Source organism: Crocodylus porosus, unplaced genomic scaffold (assembly GCF_001723895.1).
Source record: "Crocodylus porosus isolate Cpor-Errol unplaced genomic scaffold, CroPor_comp1, whole genome shotgun sequence".
Taxonomy (NCBI): domain Eukaryota; kingdom Metazoa; phylum Chordata; order Crocodylia; family Crocodylidae; genus Crocodylus; species Crocodylus porosus.
Window position 1 is genome coordinate 31,902,869 of NW_017728943.1, and position 22,834 is coordinate 31,925,702.

Below are 22,834 nucleotides of genomic sequence, written 5' to 3' on the forward strand. Positions count from 1 at the left end.
CGGTGCTGCGCGGCGCCGCCCCGCCCGCCCGCGCCAACCGCACCCGCGCCCAGCGCCTGGTGAGTGAGCGCGGCCCCTCCACAGACCCAACAGAGAGCGCACCTGCGGGGGGGAAGCGGGGTATGGTTTGGCCCTCGAGGGCTCAGAGCAAAGAGGACCCGTCTGGGACAGCCCGGGCAGGGGGTGACCCTCGTGATGCAGAGTGGGTGACAGCGGGGGAGGTGTGATGTCTCTTCTTCGGACCACTTGAGGGGGGAGTTCTTGGCTAGGTTTGGGGTACAGTCACCCTTCGTTGCTCGGGTGCAGGGGGTGTCCTGAGGCCAGCACGGCTGCAACCAACCAGAAATTCATGCATAGGGGGCGGGGGTTTTCTCCTCCCTCTGAAAGCAGGTGGGCAGATTTGGCAGGCAGAGACCTGACAGAAAATGGCATTCAGTGGGGGTCTGGTGGGTGCCCTCTTCTCCTCCTCCCTCACTCTAGTGGGTGCCCTTCTCTCCCCCCTGGCTGATGGCAGTATCAGAATGTCACTGAGTTGCTTGATTCACGTTTTAATGTGGGGGGGCCCGGTTCAGCTGTCCTGAGCATCCTGGTGGGGGCACTTGAGTCTGCTGGCTGAGGTGGGGCAGATGTGGTGGTGGTTCAGCCAGGAAGCCTGAGTGGAGGGTGCATGAGCAAGCTCTGGTGAGGAAAACTTCTTGCTGACCTCAGTCAGCTCAAATAAGGGCTGAGCTAAATGCCCATGATGGTATTTTCCTGGGTAGGCTGCAGGTCTGTCACTCCTTTGGCATTCCTGTCTTGTTAAGGTGTTCAGGATTTCTAGTAATAAGGCAGAAGTCATGGGCACTGACTCCATGGGGGCTTCAGGGCTTGAGCACCCACCAAAAAAAATTAGTGCATGCTCAGCACCCACAAGCCATGTTGGGAGAGCTGGGTTAAAGTAATGCACAGCCTCTTTTGGGCATGTGCAGGGCTTAGTGCAGGAACACATTTAAAAAAAAAAAAAAAAAAAAGCAAAAACTAAAGTTGGTGCCTATGGCAGAAGGTATCTCTGGCTAGGAGTAGGACAAAGATGCACTTCGTAGACTGACTGACTCAGAGATGCGTGAGCTTTTTGTGAGTCCAAGCTCAGTTCAGCAGAAGCTGTGGAAGGACACACGCAACAGTCTTGATTTTCGGGGCACTCTGTTGATGGACTGCTCTGTGCATGTCTTTCCACAACATCCAATGAAATGAGCTGGGACTTGGGAGAGCTTGTGCATCTCTGATTTTTGTCAGTCTATAAGGTGCATCTCCAGCCAGACTAGCATGGCTAACTACCTCTCTAGTAATAAGATGTTATAAATGATGCTTTCTTTCCTCATGGGTCCATGAGCTGCCTTAAAAATGATGTTCTGTGGAAAAAGTAAATTTGGAGAGGGCTTTTTCTTTTTTATGAGGTGTTTTCAATCATTAGAATAACCCTGCAATTGCCTTTCTTGACAGGCTAATAACATAATGAGGGAAACATCTGGACAAATGGGGACTCTAGGTGATGCCATTTCCCAAAGAAATTTGTTGAGAAGACTGCATCGGGGCAGAGAAAAAAGAGGGGAAAATCATCCCTTCCAGAAATTCTTACTGGTATCAATTTGACCAACCATTGTCAAAAACCTATTGACTTCTGACTTCAAGAAGTCTCTCTATTCTGTTTTATAAAGTTGTCTGTTCAAAGAAGTCTATGTCTTTGTAAACATCATGATAGTTTTGGCAGCCCAGTTCCTATTTTCATCATGTGTTGCCATTTGTAGCAAAAAAGAGGTTTATATACTTCCCTACTGAGCTGATTTTGCAGTTTTGTATTTGTGACTTGTGTCTCTGTAACAGACATTAACAGGACAGAGTGTATTGAACTACAATGAGCATTTAAACAGATGGAAAATTTATCAGTCAGTTGCTCTTGGCGTTTGCAGGGATTCATTTTGTAGCCAAAAATATAGTAACTTGTTCTAAAAAAAATTTGCTATTCATAATACTAGTAGGCAGATGGGCATTCTGATATCTTGCATGAGACCATCTCAAGCTTTTTTAAGCTTACGCCGGTAACTTCGGTTTTTGAGTAATTTCAGGAAAGATGTTGAGCTGTTAAATTAATCAGACTGACAAATACTTGGGGAGCAGCAAACATTACTGCATTCCCATGTGAAAAATCAATGCTGCAACACAAAAAAAGGTCTGTTATAAACAAATGGTAGTAAATCAGGTTGCTGTTGTTTACGTGGGTTTTTGGGGGGGGGAGTTTACTAGCTGATAAAATCCATATGTGATGTAACAGAACTCAGCTTGACATACACACTGTTGTTTAGGTTGGTTGATATACAGAGCTGTTTAGTTTGCATTTCTGTCATCCTGTGTGCTTGAGGGTTATGGAAAAGTGGCAACTGCTTAAAAATCAGGCAGTGTTCACACCTTCCCTTATTTTTATTTTTTTTCCTTTGGAGCCTCAAAAAGGATGTGAAGAGGGAGAATATAGTATAACACTATGGAGTAATAGCAGATAAATACTTCATGTAACAAAATCTGTTGCATGTCACACATTGGCATATCCAAATAAGAACTTTTTATACCACCACTATTTGGAAATGTAACTTTGACCAGGCACATTTTATACCAAAGCCTGCAGGCATACCAAAGTCATTACCACTGAGGATTTGTGAACTCTGCTCTGATTTCTAGTATCGTTCAGAAGATTAATTTTATTGATATGAAAAAATAAAAATGATCAGCATTAAATATAGACTTTATTGCTGCATCCAGATGAGTGCAGTCATGTGGCGCCGCAGACACATCTGTGGTGCCACATAGCGCATGTTCAGCTATTCTCCATGCTTCAAGGAAGCAGCGGGGAGGGTGGGGGTTGACCCCTGGGTATCCAGGTGTCCAGAAAAAAAAAAAAAGTGGAGCATCACATGCAGGGGCAATGCACACTGCTTACTATTGGAGCTGGGCCAGCTGGATGCATGCTCCTCTGCCAGCCAGGTTCCATGTGGCAGGATCACTGCTGCTGCAGCCCTGGGAGGCCAACAGGACCCCAGATGAGGCTGGGGCCACCAGCCTTCCCAACCCTACCTGGGGTAACTTGCCTTGTGCCAGAGGGCATGTGGCATAGGTGTTCCCCAAGGACAACTAGCAGTGGGCAAGGTACACCGTCGCTAGTTGTCCCCAGGGAACCAAACATCCATGCACATGTGGATGTGACCTATGGGGCATGAAGGAATGAAGAAGATGGGCAAAATGTGACCGTGTGTATGCGCATGATGATAGTTTATGAGTAAAGTCGGATGGTTCAGATCCCAATTCAGGAAGCACTTAAGTGCTTCTCCACATAATGATTTTTTCTGAATCAGTCCTGTAACTTTAACGTGGGAGTAGGGACTTGCAGATGATGCATAAAGGTGCATGTGTGCTTTCATATATATAGCCTGTCTTTTTTTATTTAAATGTAAAGTGCACTAAGTTGATCTTTTTCTGTGGGGAAGGAGCTACCCTTCCCCTCCCTCCCCACTCCCCTTGCAAATACTGGTGGAAATTCCATATTTCTGGAAGGATGTCTTTCTTGTGTGTCTTTGCCTTCCAATTAAGTTAAGCCTTACCATTAATTTTAGTTGGTAGATGAAAGAAATTCAGATAAAACTTCACCCTAAAATTAAACAATTTGCTTTTCTCTCCTCTCTCATTTTTTATCTTTGGTACCTCCCCTCTTCCCACCCCCCCCCTTGCTCCCAAACCCATGTGTTTGTGTAAATACACACAATCACATTTACATTTTCCAGCCATCTGGATCACTTTGTGCCTCTGCTGCTGATCCTGATGCTCTTGAAACAGCATTTGGGCGTGGGGGGATGATGACACTGATTCAACCCCAGGTAGTGTCATTTTGAACGACTACACGTGCTCAGGAGTGGAGGAGGAGGCGCTTTAATTAAAGCTGCTATGAGCGCTGCTCTAATTACAGTGCCCGCAGCGTTGTGTGTATTCAGCATCCTGCACTTCAAAATGGCGGTTGGGGCACTTTAACTAAAGCTTATTCAATAAGCTGTAGTTAAAGCGCCTCCACCACCATTTTGAAATGTGGGGACACTGCATACGCAACACGAGGGTGCTGGAGCATGCCAATTGGCTTGATTAATCGCGTGTTAGTTAGCACAGGTTGGAGCAGCACTTGTATAGGTGCCTTTTGGTGCTCCTGCTGGATGTGTGGCCTGTAGAATCAGTAATGGTAGATAACACTTGTGCTTCTGAGGGAGGCAGTGGCCCTGGCCCACCAATGCAATTTATGCTATTGTAACTTGGTGTCTATACTATCATAAAAGTGGAGTCACACAGTGGTGAACCTTATTGTTTTACCTGTTCCAACCTCTATGAAGTTAGAGTACTTTTGCTCATTGCAGGGTAAACACCATTATAGTACTATAAATAATATTTCCTGCAGAGTTTCCTGGAATTTTGTAAAGAGCAATGAAGGATAGCTCATAATACCATAGTTAGAGAGGGTATCAACACTTCCGTCTCCTATCTATCTGTCTTCTACGAAGTGGAAACAGGTCTTGGCACTTTCCTTTCTGAGTAATGGAGAAACTGGGAACATAGGCAGGCTATTGTCTCAGTATTTTGTTTACACTGCATCACTCTTATCCATAAACAGAGAAAGACAGCAGAAGGGCCATCTTTATATAAAAAAAATTCAGCCAAAATACTAGTGTCCAGTTTTTGAAGCAAACATTCTGTCTGAAGAATTTTACTGTGGATGGGTAAAGGTGAAGTAAACCATTCTGCTGATTTACAAGACCTTCCTTGCACCAGGAAACCCCATCATAACAGAAACAATAATGCAAGAATTCTTTTTAAATCTGAATAATGCCCACATGTTGAAGCAGAGTTGTTATAAACTCAAAAACAGGGCCTTTGGCAACACTTGCCCATTAATACCACCCAGGCTCAATTGACTTCAATGTTGCTTCACTCTTACATTGGTGTAATACTATTGGAATCTCCTGGAATAACTTTCAAGTAACCTAGGAGAGAATTGGTAGGTTTTATTCCTGTGAACTGAGAAGTAAAGAACAGCTTTGTTTCAAGCTCTCTTCCCCCAATGACCCTCTAAACAATTAACGTACGTCCAAAAATGTTTTCTTCCCCAAGCTCTGAAAAGAGAAGCACACTCCACTGCTGTAACAGATAAGGTGCAATCCACTGCGTCCTCCTTCATGTGGATAATCTTTATTTTCACAAGTCATGTGAGGGAGTAAGGGTTGACAGGATTGGCCTCTAATTTGCTCTCAAAGGCTGTGTATAGACAAAACGAGGGGTGTGTGTGCACAACACTTTAAACCGGGCTAGATGCTTTGGCACCACTTTAATGGTGTCTGTCTTTGCACGCCTCGACAGCATATTGCGCATTAATTCCAGTCGCTGTAGGAAATTCGGCAGCGTAATAGGCCTTAAATGACTTGGGGTGCAGCAAACTAAAACTCTTTCAGAGAATTTTAGTTTGCTGCCCTACAGCCACAGAGCAAAGCACCGGAGTCCGTGTAGCTCCGCAGTTCTGCAGGGAGCCCTGCAGGCAGCCTGGCAGTAGCCTGGGAAAGCAGGCTCCACCCAAGAAAAGTGACAAACCTAATCTATTCTCCCTTCCCACAGCTGTGGTGCCCCCTGGGACCATCTGAGCCGGGTACCTGTGGGCAGGTGCTGCCTGGTAGGGGGCCACTGCTGCTGCAGAGGGAAAAACCTGCCCCCACAACCCAGGAACTGCTCAATTTAGCGCCCCTGTTTCATCTACACATGCGCAAAGATTCCACAGCAACAGAGGAGGAAGATAAAATATTGGCATGTTCCCTGTTGTCGTTTGTAAGATGTATTTCATCACTTCTTCATAGGTGTATAAGCCTGTAACTTCTGTGCTTTTCACTGCCCTTTGGAAAGAGATTTTATCAAATGGCAACCTGATCGCTATTTGGATACATAGCTGCCTATTCAAAGCTCTTCTCTTGGCCTGCCGATCTGAATAGGACTCAAGCTGCTTATTTATGGGGACTTTAAGGCAGAAAATTTCCAAGCTGTTATGCATTTACAACCCCATTTCTGTTGTTTAAATGTCTAATTCTCTTTAAAATTCACTTTGAAAATCTCAGCATTTTCCATTTATGTCTTCTGGGCAGCCCTTGGACAATTAAATAGGACAACTGATAAGGCAGCATGCATCATATGTTTATAGAGGCACTTAATCCTGACTTGCCTGATCACACCAGTAATGTCTTTCTTTCTCTCTTTTTTTATTGGACAGGTGCTTTATGAATGAGAGGCTGATGCTTCAAAGAGTCAAATAACTTCTGGTGGTGATGTCTGACTGTGTCCTAATGGGTATCTTGTTCATCCTAAAGGATATGGTTTAGTTAGGTGCCTTTTTGATGGTGGCAGATAAAGTGCATCTGCTCAGAGCACTTTTCTGTTCTGTGTAGGTTCTTATCTTTCCCTTATCACCAGGATATCTGAGCACCTTCCCACAGTGCATTAAGAAACATCTGTTGTATGTGATTAGAAACACTGGGCTACAAGAAACCTCCTAGGTGACCAAATCTAGTCTCCTGCTGTCGTAGGTACAACGTTGTATAATCCCATTCACAGATTTATCAAGCTCTGCTTTAAAAGCAGTTAGATTTTTGCTCTAGAATGCTGCTCCAGAACCTCTAGCCCAGAGTTATTTAGAGTTGATTCTTAGTTCATAACCGTTTGGTCTTGTACCAATGCTGTCCTTCATTTTAAATATATGGGCTCTCTCCCAGTCATCTACCCTCCATGCAGTCACAGACAGCAGTCATCTCCTCTTAGTCCTCATTTTGTGAAGCTAAAGATTTTGTAGGTATGGACACACAAATAATCTGCCTTGGTATAAAAGGGGATGGTGGCCTTTAAGTGTATCACCTGCTTCACAAAGAAATCAATGAAAGAGAACTAAGCTACTACATGTTAGCTTCCACTTACTGTAAGGTAAGACTGTTTATGTAGGCACAGACAAGATGGCATGCAGTAAAGCCCTACTTATATTTACCTCTTCATGTACATTCATACCCCTCATCTCTTGCAAAAGGAAGCAAAAATCTTGTCTTGTCTTATCTTTCTCATAGTCCTTCTGAACATGTTGCTTCTGGCTAGAAGCACTACTATAGTATGTCTTTGGGCTTTCTGCCTATTGTTAAGTGACTGATGGTATGTGAAAGGAGTGCCTGGTCTGAGTCCAGTCCCTAGAAAGTAAATGCTGATGACACAAACCACTATCCCAGTTGGCACTAATTATCATGCTTGTTGACAGTGGCACTGGAGAAGCAAAGGGATGAATGATCTCACAGTCTAAAAGTGCCATCACACTTCTAACATTGGTTACTGTAAGTCTGTACACTTTTGTGGTGTTCCTGGAGTAATATGTATAACAGTTCTTGTTCTGTGGATAAACGGTGGCTTTCAATGTAGCTGACATCCTAGGAACATCTAAGAACACTACATTGACTGACTTTTTGTTTAAAAACAAAACAAAGCACCTTCTATTTCATCAGAGCACACAGATGAATCTTTTAAACCTATGGTAGGTCCCAATAATTTCAAAGCTAACTTAGTATTTTGTTTTTATTGTAGTGGGGAGATATTTTTTAAATATCTGTGTGGGGTGTGTTGTTTTGTTTTTTGTTTAAATAATTAATTGTTTCAAGGTCCTATATTACTTGAAATCTTAAAGGAGGTGCAAAGGAAGATGCAGGCACCTTTTTCCAGTTTTGGGTTTCGCCTTCACTTTTTATTTTCTCTTTCTTCATCTTCCGTGGTCTTCAGTCACTGTGTTTTGTTGCCCCACCTTTTTGTATCACAGTTATCGTCCTTCCTCTTCATATGTACTTTTTCATTATCACTTGTTACTGGTGGCTGTTGGGAACTCTCAAGGCCATTTTTCAGTTTGTTCACTATGTGCGTAATGGGGAAAAAATGTTCATTGCTGATTCTGATTAAATACCTTGATATTGTAAGAGACTTTATTTTTTCTTCCCAAAATTTAAATATGTGATTTTTGATTTTGGCATCAACCCAAAGAAACACTTTTTACAAATAACTTTTTCTTTTCCTCAGGGGTGGGCTCAATGAGGGAAACTTTTCACAATTAGTCCACTTTGTCAGTGTTCTGTATGCTCACATTACCCTATTTAGACCAGCTGCCCATGAGAGTTGCAGCTTTGCTGCTGATCCTTATGACCCCAAAGAGCTCAATATCGTTTTACCTTGGGGAACTATCTCCTTGTGCTCCCCAGTATGGCTTCAATATGCATGTGATGATCTGTTAATAGATCACCCAGCCCTATTATTTGCACATTCAGAATTCCAGGCTTTTCAACACCTTGCCCTACTCTGGCATGCTCATGTCATCACAGAGTTCTGGTTAACCAGCCTGGTTGCTATTTTAAATTGAGGGCTAGTTTTTGGAATTCAACTGTTGTTTCTTTGTCTCTTGAGCACTTTCAGCAAATCTAAATATTAATAAATCATAAAAGTAGGAAATATATTGTGGAAAAAAAATTCTACAATGAAAGCTTTACATATAGAAGTTTCACCGAATATTATCTTGTAGCATTATGAAATTTAAATATACACAAGAAGGGAGAGCATTGTCAGTTACATGGGTTATTAAATCTCTTTGTCTAGACTGGGTTTTCTTCAGAATTGTCTGCAGAATTGTACATGCAAAGCATCAAAAAAACAAGATCAGGATCTTGGAGAGGTCTGGACCCTTCCTGATCATATAAATCCATTTCTGTCTAGTATGTTTTATTATGCATTAACACAGAAACACTGAAAGACCTCAGACTAGCCTGTTTTTTTTTTTTTTTTTGGTTTGTTTTTCAGTAGAAAAGGGATTACCATTCTACTTGGAAAATATTTTATTTATCCATTTACCAGCATGGCTTTCTGTTATTGGTGCCTAGACTCTAATGTCAGATGCCAGTTTAAGTACCTCAGAAAACCTCAAAAGGGGAAAAGAACTAGAAGCCTCTGTCAAGAAAAGTCCTGATAAAGTACAGCCTTCTGCCTAGCAATGGTTACTGAAGTACACTATAGTTAACAGACTCCGATTTGTCTTCAGTGAATGTGGTATCATGTTCTTTAAAGCCTCATACTCCTTTATGCTGCATAAGACCAATGAAGATGAGGCTCCTTTCCCCACCATTTCCCTTTCTTCTGGAGGTGAAAAGAGGAGGTAAGAAACAGGGAAAGGTAGCAGACTGGAAGGGTCAAGGAAGAGAATACCATGATAATTGCAGTCATTTAGGATGCCTACAGTGCCTCTTAAAGATAATGACAGAGCTCTTATTTTTTCCTCCCTTTAGAAATGTGAAATCATTGGTAAACTTAGCATTTTCTACTGCCAGTCCAGGTTAAACTAATATTTCATAGCAGTAGTATACACATGAATCTTTGTAGGTGTAAGCAGGGGACTACTGAGTAAGAGCAGGAAGAGAATTACATCTATATGTGGCCATGTTGTGACCATTAATGGAATGTGTTTGGTTCTAGTGTCCACAGTTCAAGCAGGAGACTGAAAAATTGGAGTGGGCGCAGAACAATTTTAAGGGTGGAAAAGCATGCCTTTTAATAAAAGGTTGAAAGAACTGTATCTGCTTAGATTTTAAGAGACTAGGTGAAGGGGCAGTTTTATGACTCTAATGTACCTGTATGGGAAACAAACTTAATAATAGATGGCTACTCAGTCTAGTAGTTTGAAGGTATCAAAATCCAATGGCTGTGGATGTTGAAGTTGTTATGACAACTTTATGCTTGAAATAAAGTTTGCATTTTTATCTGCAGCAGTAATTTAATCTGTGGAATGTCTTAACACAGATTGCTAAGAATGCCCTGTCATTGGCAATACAAAAATAAAGATAGACTGAAGTTCACCTATAGTCACTGGCCTAGAAATAGGAAGTAACTCAGTAAATTACTATTGCATGTATGACAGTTATCTCTTCTGGCATGTAATGTAATATATTACACATCAGCTGGGTAGATAATTAAATTAATATGTGAGTACTTAAAACAAGTTACAAGTTCTCTTGCATCGAGAGAGAACTTTTTGTTTAAACAGAAAAAAAAAACACAGAGTGACTTGGTATTGACTGATTTTTTTTTTACTTGTCAGAGAGCTTTGGTTTCATGCCAAAATCAGCCCTTAGATTGTATTCTGCCTCCATTATACATCCCTTTTAAATTTTCCTCTCTTGTGATGAAAATCCAAGATTTGTATCACTGCTGTGTTGCTGTATTATGTGTTCCCATTTTTAACGTGACCATAGCATCTGTAAATATTAGTGTCTCTTGAGGCCAGTAACTGAGATGCACTCAATTACTTATTAATAGAAGATGTGATATAGATGTTGGGCTACTATTTGCAGTCATCTTAAAATTAGTTTTGACCAAGGAACTCCATAAATGTTCCTTGCATGGAGCAGATAGTAACAAAACAATCAATGATTCATGCAATACAATCGTTGCCCTTTCACTTTATTGGAAAAGCATGAATATTCTGTTTTAAGAGAACTTTTTATGAGTTGTTTTCTTGAAATCAGCCAGATATTAGGCATGCATACATAGTGTAGCTAAAATATAACCCAGTTAGTCCGTGAATATAGTTATGTATATCAGAGACCTTTGGTACTATAGAATGCAATAAGCGTTTGAAAACATGTAACCACAGTGATATTTTTATAAAGGAATGTTCACCTCATGGGATTTTTTTTTAAAGGTGTTCTATTTTTTTCCAAGTTATAGCTTTTCTTTATTGTACATGATGTCCTATAAAGAAGATATATGTCTCTGATTGGGCTTTGAAAAAAGGCCATGGTGCCTATTCCATTTAAAGGGAATGAAGTCAAGCAGTAAATTTGCCAGTCGCCCTTTTCATATTGACTGTATCTCAGCCAGCAGTTGGTCTTTGATGTTGTAACAATAGAGCACAGGCAGAGGAGGAGGATTAGGACCTCCATAATATAGAAACAAGTCTGCATTTGTTACGACTTTTATAGAGAACAATCCATGTATAAACAGAGGTCTGCCCTATATACATTCTTAACTGGCTGCAGGACATGAGCATAGGTGTAATTAAAAAAAAAAAAAAAAAAAAAAAGTACAACAAGAGCTTTCCTTTAGGGAAGTGCAATCGGACTAGCTTGCAGTCTCTGGTTCTGAGGTGGCAAGATACCTTTTCCTCAGTCTTGTGCTCCAGAATGAAAACTTTGACATTTTTAGCTTTTATATATGTGAAAACTTTCTAAATTGGAATTGAAGGTGGTCAGTGAAATGGTATCTGCCTGAGTCTTCAAACAAACTGAAACTATAGTATGAAAGGTGTCAAGTGGCCCATTTAAATTGGTTATGCTCTGAAGCATTTAGCCATTATGTAAATAGTGGACAGTATTAGCTATTGCCTTCCTGATCAAAGTATACAAAAGAAAAGGAATGTTATGAAGATATTTACAATTAGAAGTATCATCTAATTTTGGTTTGAATGGATAAAACTTGGGTAGAGTTCTTTTGAACAGTCTGTGTGTGTGCATGCACCAATCTAGTTGCATATTTTATTTTGCCCTGTGCTGGAGAAGAATGTGTTTCCCTCCAGTGTTTAATCTTGTATCTTCACAATCCCTGACTAAGGCAAGTGCCAGTATAAACAGCATTTAAAAAAAAGTGTTGACAATATAAAACATTGGTGCGCTTAGGCTTCAGAGTGAACACAAAAAACGTTCACATCTCTGTAATAGTTATGGTTTCAGCTAGTCTTGAGTCTAGTAGTTTTGTGTCCTATGGCTGAAGAATTTTTCTTGTTAAATGGAAACTTGGATTCTCTTATACAGTTCTGTAGCAGGGGACAGTATTCTGTGACTGTACTGAAACTTGCCATCCTTACAGCTGTTAAATTATGACTATGTAAAAATTGGTGGATATCGTGTTTTTATTTTTTTTTATTTGCTTTCTAAATTTTGAACCATGGCATACTTCATGGCATACTTTGACTTTTTTTAAGCTTCATGATCATACAAGTACAGAGACACTTTTCATGGAAGCTTAGAATCTCACATAACAACTTCAGGAGTTGGGTCTTGAAGATATTCTTGAATATCAGAATAAAAATCACAGGACCTGGCAACATTTGTAAAGCTGCCTTTTTCATATAAGCTTTACTATTCTGGTGCATTGTGCAACTGATATGGAAGCCAAATTGAATTGAATGGTTTTTTTGTACATACTGCTGATACCAACAACAGCTTTTAGCTTTTGGATGAATATCTGGAAATGCACTTATGAGCATGAATGCAAGGAAAATATGTGGATCCAGATCATCTGGGGATTCCTCTATGAAGCACAATCCCAGAACCAGCTATGTTGGCTTTGTGCCATGGATTTCTATCTACTCTTGAATAGGACCTGATCCTGAGATGTTTCCAATAGTTAGACAGCCCCGAGGTTCGTCTGACTTGCTCCATTAACTTAACTGATCCCCTGAGAGGAAATGGGGGAGTGTGTGGTCACATTCACATATCTGTATGAGGCTAGATTTAGCAGCAAATCCTTGCCTTTGGAACTCAGTGAGCTCTGTTTGGTCTTCTCCGAATACTGAGTCCACCCTGCAGTGCTCTCTTTTTTGTCTTATTCTTGTGAGAAGCAAATCAGAACTGTATTTTTTTTTTTTTTTTTTTTTTTACAACGGAGCATAAATTTCTGCTGTGTGGCTAGGGTTACTACATACAGGATCACCTTATAAACCACCCCTACTTTTGTTCATCTCTTTCCAAAAAAAAGATCTTCTGAAACATTCCATGCTTGGTTTTAGCTTTTTCCTCAACAATAACTCGGACCAGAATGCTCAGCTTGACATGGGGCTGCTAGTCTCTTTGATAAATTTAGAAAAATCTGTTCATAACTATTTTTTTTTTTTTTTTTTTTTTTTTTAATTTTTAGTGAAGTTATTCTGCTGGGTGAAACAGATATTGACCACTGGCAACAGATCAACTACTGTCACTGTTTTTGACCTCTCTTCAAATATGATTGCTTATTCAGATAGGACATGACTAGTTGAGTTTTAATTGGCTAGTTACAAGAAGTGTAGAAGTGCAGGGAGAGCCTTAATCTGTTCCTCCAACTTGGAACCATGAACCTTGTGGCTAGTACGATGAGCTCATAGATTCATAGATGTTAGGGTCAGAAGGGACCTCCAGTAGATCGAGTCCGACCCCCTGCATAGACAGGAAAGAGTGCTGGGTTCAGATGACCCCAGCCAGATGCCATCCAACCTCCTCTTGAAGGGTAGGGGAGAGCACCACCTCCCTTGGGAGCCCATTCCAGACCTTGGCCACTCTAACTGTGAAGAAGTTCCTCCTAATGTCCAGTCTAAATCTGCTCTCTGCTAGCTTATGGCCATTATTTCTTGTGACCCCAGAGGCGCCTTGGTGAGAAGAGCCTCACCAATTCCCTTCTGTGCCCCCATGATGAATTTATAGGCAGCCACGAGGTCGCCTCTCAACCTCATCTTGCAAAGGCTGAAGAGGTCCAGGTGCCCTAGTCTCTCCTCATAGGGCTTGGCCTGCAAGCCCTTAACCATACAAGTGGCCCTTCTCTGGACCTTCTCCAGGTTATCCACATACCTCTTGAAGTGTGGTGCCCAAAACTGGACACAGTACTCCAACTGCAATCTGACCAGTGCCTGATAGGAGGGAAGTATCACCTCCTTGGTGCTGTTTGTCATGCATCTGCTGATGCATGATAAAGTGCAGTTAGCTTTGCTGATGACTTCATCACACTGACAACTCATGTTCATCTTGGAGTCCACTAGGACTCCGAGATCCCTTTCAGCTTGTGTGCTGCCAAGCAGGTCGTTTTCCTAGGCAGTAGGTGTGCTGGACATTTTTGTTCTCTAGGTGCAGCACTTTGCATTTCTCCTTTTTAAATCGCATTCTATTGTTTTCTGCCCATTTGTCCAACCTGTCCAGATCAGCCTGTAATTGTTCCCTGCCCTCCGGTGTGTCCGCTTCTCCCCACAGTTTTGTATCATCCGCAAACTTGGACAGAGTACACTTCACTCCCTTGTCCAAGTCACTGATGAAGACACTGAAGAGTATCGGTCCAAGGACTGAGCCCTGTGGGACCCCACTGCCCACATCCTTCCAGGTTGATACCCGTCCACCACCACACTCTGGGTATGACCCTCTAGCCAATTTGCCACCCACTGGACTGTGTAATCATCCAAGTCACAGCATCTTAATTTGTTCACTAGTATGGGGTGGGATACCATATTGAAGACCCTTCCTAAAGTCTAAGTAAATGATATCTACCCCTCTTCTGTGTCCAGGTGTTTTGTAACCTGGTCATAAAAAGGGACTAGATCAGCATGGGTTTGTAGCAGGTAGATCATGCCTGACTAGTTTCCCCTCGGCATAATTTTTCCTGCTGAGCTCACACATTTATGAGCCTTTAATAATCTTTTCAAAGACTTTGCCAAGGATGGAGGTGTGACTGACTGGCCTGCAGTTGCCTGGATCCTCCTTCCTCCCCTTCTTGAAAATAGGGACTACACTGGCCCTTTTTCAGTCCTCCAGGACCTGTCCCATGTGCCATGAGTGCTCAAATATTCTTCCCAGTGGCTGTATAACAAATTAGCCAGTGCCTTCAGTACCCTCAGCTAGAGCTCATCCGGGCCTGCCAACATGAACACATCCAGTCCTTCCAAGTGACTCTGCAGCATCTCAGGGTCAACACTTGGTAGTCTGGCGCCCAGCTGTTGCCTCTTCACAATCCCATTGTGAGACTTGTCTTGCCCCTCGAACTGTTGGTTTAGTTTCTCTTCTTCCAAAGAGGACACAATGCAGCTCAGGAGAGATGCAGGCAAATGACTTAAGCAGTACCATGTGACAGAAAAAATATCATGTGAATCTCCACCCTTGTGAATTTTCTAAGTGAATAGTCTAAGTGCTGCTTAGACTAATGTTTAACTAGGATGGTTTAGTTAAGCATGATCCTTCTCTGAGCAGGGGGCTAAACTAGATGACTTCATGAGGTCTCTTCCACCCTACTTTCCTATGAGCCTATGTTTGTCTTTACCTGAACTTGGGGGCCAGTCTTCCATCTGTAATTTAAAGCTGCCTCCAGGCTGCTTTAAAGTATGCCAGGTGCTAGTGGTTCCAGTTGCTGATCAGGATGTAGGCAGGGGCATGTCTGGGGCTGCTACATACCATATGTAAAAAGGGAACACCTGCACACTTGTAAATGTCCCTCAACTGGATTGAACTTCCTGATGCTGAATATGAAGGCTAAAACATGATGGGGAGGAAGGTGTTTTTAAGTGGTTTTGGAAGCGGAGCTCATTCAGCAGATTATAATACAGCATTTCTCAAATGAGCAATCCTTATCCCTGAATACTGAGTCCTACCTGTCCTCCTGATCAGGAACGGTTGTGTGAAAAGAACAGGGAGCATCAGGAGTTGCAAAGTTTCTTGTCAATGTGGTGTACAGTCCTCTCCGTATGAGTAAAAAGCAGGTGTTCATGCTGGTGGTTTCTGAGCTGTCAGCAGCCAGATACCTCTGACCACAAGGCTGTGTTTATTCAACTGTGGACTCTGGAACTGGTGAATGGGATTGCTCTCAAACAGCCTCATTCTTTCCTTGGAGAAGCCCCAGGGGGTGGTGCTGGGTAGTCATTCATTCTACACGGACAGATCTGTGGTAGGGAATTTAATTTGCAGTGTTCAGTTCTGTCATCCTCTTGCTCAATGCTGCTGTATTAAAAAGGCAACAATTTCCCACACACCCATACCTGCTCTGCTTCTGCACATTTCTGTCATGTCCCTACCTTCCCCAGCTTGGAAGGTGGATGAAGGCAAACTGGCTGGAAGCTTAGCTGACATGAGGCCAAGGGGATGTTGCTCTCATTTGTATGAGAGTTTGGCCCAGGTGAACCAGTACAGATATCTGCTGAAGTACTTGAAGCTTCAGGAGCTCTAAGATGTGGACCCTGTAATAACTGCCCATGCCTTTTCTCCCTTCTGGAAAAGTGATTGTTGGTTTACCTTCTAAAGCAAGTTTTGAAAGGGGTAAAAAAACTAGGGTTTGCACAGAGTAACTGTTATTGCTGTAACACTGAAATAAACGTGCTTTTTACTGTGTATACATCTTCCTCTTTGTCTTCTGCATTGTAAATCTTTCAACAATAAAACATTGGAAGGGAGGCTTGCTCTCACATACGCAAAACAAGTAGGGGGGAAGCAGGCATGGGCCAAAACACCAGTGCTCACTGCTCCCATTGATTTTTAAATGAGAGAGAGAACTGAAACATTCAAATCACCCTTTCTCCACTCCTTAGGATATGCCCTGTCTCCCTCAGATAGAGAATTGTGGCCAATTACACAGTATTGGCTGTAGATTCCTGCTCTTACAATACCGGGCAGAACTGAGCAGTAGAAATGGAAGGCATCTATGCCTGTAAGTCAGCAAATGCATGACTTAGAAATGCTTTTTTTGTTTGTTAGTAAAAAACAAACAATCACAAAGAGAAGACTAGATGGATAGCAACTTTTTCATTATTTAAAATTCAGGCCCACATTTTCAAGGGTGACAGGGGTTGTAGCTTGAGGCTTTTCAGAGGGGCCTGCCTCTTCCTCCTCCTCTTCCTCACCAGCTCCCACAGCATGTCCTAAAAACAGGTAGTTTCTGGTATTTTAATTTTTGTGTGCCCAATGTAAAATGACATAAAACCACTAAGCACTTCTGAAAATGCAGGTCTGGTTGTCTTGTTCTGTGTGTTTGATAAGCCCAACCATTGTTTTGCCATGTCATCAAGCTGGCACAGCAGACAGGTAATGGGGGGTGCACATAACATCCACTTGCAGGGCAAGAGTCATTCCTAATGCAAATGGCAGTATAACTACTCCAAAAATGAATTTGGCCCTCCAAGAACAATTGATTTGCCATTAACATCCATAAAGCTTCAAGTGCACAAAGTAGCCAAAATAAGTTTTGAAAAATTACATTAATTTATTTCAAGAAATAAAGGGAGGTGAGAGGAGAAAAATGAAGATATATTTTTTTTCACCTAAGCATCAGATTCAAAAGCATCTGCCTTGCTCAGTGCATGTATGGTATTCATTTCCTGACTGCAGTCTATTGGAATGCCCCCCGAGTCGTTTGAAATTGAAAATCAAGTCATGCTTCTTTAATCATCACTAGAAAATAGCTCCTCTCCCACTGATTTAAGAATATTTTATATATAAAATACTTTGTATGCATAATGTAAAAAGCCCCCCAAGTTCCTTATCTATTTATTTATTTTTTGGTAGTGGAGGGGAGGTAGTGAAACACTATAAATAGAACAGTCACCACACGCTTTACTGTGGTGTACCGTGTGTCAAGGTATCCTCGTTTGCTTACCACACTGTTAACTGACCGTCTACCCCATAAAATATATGTGGGTAAGTGGTACTCCAACATGTCTGCCTCCTTAGTTTCTTTTCCTTGCTGCGGTATCAAGCCACCTTGCTGAAATAGAGGAAGGACATGATGTCCTGTGAAGAGGTCTTGCAGCAGAACCAATATGCAAGTGTATGCAAATATAAGCTATGCTAACTAATTCAGGCATTCATAGGTCCTACCTTTCCATCCTTTCAAAATCAAGAGAATCTTAAGTTGTGCTCCTAGGCTTTAAAATATGCAGTTTATATAATGAGCAAACAGGTGTGGCATCTGAGTCTCTGCCTTAGTTTTTCTGCCTGTAAAATGGGAAGGATGATGACGATTTTCTTTTGTAAAGCACAACAACATACATGTTCAGCACAGTGTAGTGATTTTCATATTTTTGTGCAGTCTACAGAACTCTAATGATTGTCTTTCTTCAGTTATTTAAGTAACATTGCCAGAAGCACAGGAAACCTCACGTTTTTCAAATGTAACACTTGTCAGCTTTCTTGCTTCCCTGATATTAGCTTTTGGTTGTGTGATGAAGTCATCATGTAGCCTGTGGCCCACAGGGACTGAACACTTTCTAGTCGCTAAGAAAAACATCTGCCAGCTACCACAGCCGGAATCATGGACATTTTTTGTAAGCAAAGGGTGAATGTTTAGCAGCTTGAGAGAGCAACAGATTCAGGGAGTAATTGTTTCTTGGAAATTTATAAACAGTTGAAGACAACATTGAAAACTGTTTGCAGTTTTTAAGTAAGGTTATTCCTTTGGCTCGAGAGAAATGAAAACTTCACTTATTAAAAGTGGTTTACCATCAGTGAAATCATAGCCATAGTGATTGTCCTCTCTTGAGTTCATTTCACTTGGTCTAAAACCCGCAAAAAGAATTTGAGAGAGAGTTTTATATTTTCTTAACTATACTGACTTTACACATGCCAGCCTGTAAACCCAAACCAACAAGCTGTGTTCAAGCAACTTCTGTGCTCTGAATTTTCTTGGGAGCGTTTTATGTCTTTGATTCTGGCTCTAGACAGGTACTGCTCTGCTGAAACATACTTGAAGTGTACATATTCTGGTGTGGTTTCCAAATGTTGAGTTAGTCTTATTCTTTAGACTAAGGCCACATACAGACATTCATTTTCTACTGGGAGAATCACTAGTTTCCTGGTTTAACCCCCCCCCCAAAGTGTGCAGACATTCAGAATTTGTGTTTTGGAGCAAAAATGCCCTCTTTGGGAAGAAAAATAACATGGGAGCAACCAGGGTTAAATTGCTCCACAGAGACTGAATGTCTGTGCCCCTTTTCCCCCAGCTTAATTCCTGGCAACCAAGTGGAGTGGAACAGGGGAAAGGCTGCTGTGCCTTCCTGAGGCCAGGATTACTGTGGCCTGGAGAAGGCCCAAGAGAGCAACTGTTCCTCTTCTCCTGTAGACAGGAGAGGAGATGGGTGCTGCTGCTTGTGTGTTTCTCACACTGGAGTTCCCAGCCTGCATGTTACAGGTAGGCTAGGGACAGACATTACACACAAACCTGTTTAAGTGATCAGAAACTGGCTTAAACCTGTAACAGAACAGATGTTCAGTGCATATAAGCCAGTCTGAAAATGGTTGAAACAAGTTTGAGATAAATCTGGTTGAATGTAGTATCAGACTTAACTGATTTGGGTCAAACTGGCTTATATAAAGTCTGTTCCAGACCCCTTCTGAGTTTAACTTAAACCTAAGTCCTCCAGCATCCCAGATGCTTTGCAGCCCTGGGCAGGACTCTCTGCTAGAGCAGAGCAGGGTTGGCCCTGGCCCTCTCCTTCCTAACCAGAGCACTATCACTGCTCCAGTTGGCTGAGGGACTGCAGCAGGTGCCAGGCTTCCCCCCCCATCTCTACTGGCTGCTCAAGCGGGGATCCCCCCTCCTGCCTCTCTCCCATGACAGGGACCCAGCAAGTGTTCCCAACTTTTTCTTATTGCATACCCCCTTCCAGATTCACCTTATCTAGAATTCCACTGGACTTCTCCATACTCCATGTTGACCTTATCACTTAGGTAACTAATGTATTCATCAGTATAAGCGTGCTCCCAGGACCTAGCTTTTTGAGTGGTTGGACCCAACCCTTTTGGCATGTGATTCAAATATACTATTTCAACAAGATTCAGCAACCAGAAACAAAACTTTAGGAAAGATACTCTGCCCTTTTTCACTTAGGTATTACAAGTTCTCTGCAAGTTCCAGGGTAAGGGTGAAAAGGAATGGGTATAGAGAATGTCATCAGGGCACTGCTATGCATAGGACTAGCATTGTTTTGTCCGGGATAAAATGATTTTCTGTTGAGCTCTACTTTGTCTCTGGTAATATCATATTTTATAGTTTTGTGGAGTTTCCAAATAAATAAGCATTACTATATGAAACAGGATTTCTCTGATAGGTTTCCTTGATATGTGGGCGTGTCTGTTGCATTTTGGCTCCCTAATTATTTTGCCTCAAGATTAGCAGAACTCACAAACATGCCAAAACTACAGTTCCTAGAGTAAGATTTTTTGGAACTTGGAAAAGAGTAGCCTCCTAGAATGGCTTTCCTTGTCCCACTCTGTCACATTACTTTGGGCAGTGCTAATACACTATTGCTCAGTATTATTAGGCTACTGATTAGTAGCATCACTTAAAACATGTTTGCTGGCACTACTGCACAGTAACTCCAGTTACTGCACATTCATTTAGTACTTGCTTATGAGCAGTATAAATGCGCTATAGTTGCTTATACACTAAATAAATGCGCAGTAACCACTGCACAGTAGCATCTTGTGTAGATGCACCCAATATCTCCTGTATTTAAGACTCTGTTACATGGTGCCCATGAGTGTCCCCTCTATAACAGTTCTATTTGGTAGGACTTTGAGTCACAATTGTGAAATGATTCTCACAAGTGCTATGGAAGCAGTAAATTATCATAGTTCCCCATTTGTCAAATAAGGGAATAAAGGCACAAAGATTACAGTGTGAGGCCTTATTAGTATTTTTGTGACTTGGGTAAGTATGCACTTTGTGGTAAAACAGAAGAAAATAATGTTATGAGATTGGAGTCCAGATCCTGAACCATTTTTCCTTGTATAATTAAGGGAGACTCTCAGTTCAGACTCTCAAATACAGACTAAATAACAAATGCTGTCAGTAGGGGTAGGATGCAGACATTTTTTGTGAGTGCCAATGGGTTTCTTTGGAAAAAGGTTACTGCACCAAAGAAGGGAAATGCTTTTTAGATTTAGTTTTGGTAAATAGTGAGCATCTCTTAGAGTAGGTTGTAGGGGAAAAAAAATCTTGGTAAGCATGAACTGATTCACTTTGGTCAAAATTGGTGGGTCTTTTAACTGATATTTGGATTCCAGAAAGAATAACTGAGAAGCTCATTAGTTAGGGAGCTTAATTGGAGCCTGGAGTTCAAGGATTTAAATGTGAAAGAGGAATGGATTTACTCTCAAGTCAAAAGTGCAAATAGAGTTTGGAACTGACTTAAAATGCAAGAGGAAAAAATAGTAGGGAAGGATTATAGATCTATCTGGATGACCAAGCACCTTAAGCAGAGAGTGTATAAGGAATAGCAAAAGGGATTGATTAGAAAGTATAGAATAAAGTGAGACTGTCTAAAAGCTTTCACTGAGTTGGCCCTTGTGGAGAAAATTGTAGTGAAGTATAAAAGGTTCTTCTCCTGCTTGGGTCACTGAACAAGGAGAAGGAGAGGGGAGGCATTATGCCCTGAAGCAGGGATGGGGATCACAGATAATCTAGATCTGGCTGCAATACTAAACAAATGCTTTGCATCAGACCTAGTCTACACTGCAGCGTTCTGCTGGCAAGTCTTTGAATGCATCTCCACTCAAAAGCCTCTCTAAGATCATAAGTGTTCTTTCTGATAGCAGAATTCACCAAGCAAAAGGAGGCTTCACGCTGGAACTTGATAAGCCAGTGGAATGACTAGCATGAGAGGATACAACTGTACTCGGAGCATGTGATTTATGTCTTCTAGCAGTTAGTACGAGGGGGTTTGAAAGCAAAGTTGATCTGAATGTGGATTTGCTTGTGTGATATTTCCAAACACCTTTCACATTTCTGGGCTTAAGGAATTTCTCTGATATTTTTCTTTTTCCCTTTAAGCTTTGCCAGCTCCAGAATGGGCTTAACTTTTTGGTTTTGCCCTCCTGTGTTCCACTGTTGTTTTTTTGACTGGCAAAGTAATTCTAAGGAGCTACCCATGTTCAGCATTGTAGACCTGTCTACAAGCTAGAATGCAAATTTTGAAGCACAGTAGCTATTTCATGCTAACTGTCCAATATCGACTAAGTTAAGTTGCACAAAGATGCAACTTTTAGTGTGGCATTTTTCCCATATAGGCAACCCTTAGAGAGGCCAAGAAATACTAAGCAGGTATAGCACAGCAGGACTTGGTAACTTGGACCATGTTCCTCTCCCACTCTGAGGGGGGGTGGGCTTTTTAAAGAACTGTTTTGAAGGATGGGCCTCTCCTTAGCTTAGCCCTGCAACAGCAGCAGTAGCAATTATGTAATAGAAGCTAAGTGGCCTCCAGTGAGGTCTGTGGCTTCTCCAAACACCTGCACGAAGGAGTTATGGCAGTTACTGAGAGGTCTTGGTGCGCTGCCCTCATCAGTACAACCCTTGCAGTTGATCCCCAGCCACTCTGCTCTCCAGCGGTCAGCATAATTCCTCTCTGTGCACAAGGCTGGGGGTTGGGCAGGGTGGGGAGGAGGCAACAGCGTAGTGCAGGGTCCAGTCAGGGGCATCAGGATGTAAGGTGAGTAGGAGACCCCTGAGGTGGGTACAGCAGGGTGTAAAAACATTGCTGAAGTCATGCAGGGTTGCCAAACCAAAGATTTTTTTTTTTTTAATTGCAGTAAAAACATTTCTGTCTATAAATTTTACAGATTGTCAGTAACAAAAAACAAAACCAAAAATATTCTTGGGTTGGAAACCCTGATGCTGCCTTTTAGATTACTTTAAGTTTTCCCCCTTAAGTTCTGTTTTATTCCTCCCCACCAGTAACCTAGCCTAGGTATGAGTGATAGGAGTTTTTGCCATGAGGTAGTTGCACAGCAGTGAAGCCTGCCTTCCAAATATAGAGGGCAGCATTTTTGTTTGTCTCCTATAGTTAGTCATTAGTGGGTGCATATACATATGCATATTAATGTTACACAATTTACTCCAGTGCTTATTGTGCTGGAGTTTATTGCTCCCAGGCGCTGCGTTTACACCTTTACCTGGGACTACAGCACACTGAACCAAGTTCAGAGCAGCCAGAGGCTGGGAGACTGGATGA

The 22,834-nt window shown here is 41.9% G+C and overlaps 1 protein-coding gene across 1 annotated transcript in view; it reads left to right on the forward strand.

The window, feature by feature from the left end:
• Positions 1–23: 23 nt before the first annotated feature.
• Positions 24–22,834, forward strand: part of ISM1 (isthmin 1) — a gene marked incomplete at its 5' end in the record, with an annotated part of 49,737 nt that continues 26,926 nt past the window's right edge. The window contains one exon of the mRNA XM_019548555.1: positions 24–59. Within this exon, the coding sequence (XP_019404100.1) occupies positions 24–59 (36 nt within the window). The remainder of the gene's footprint in view (positions 60–22,834) is intronic.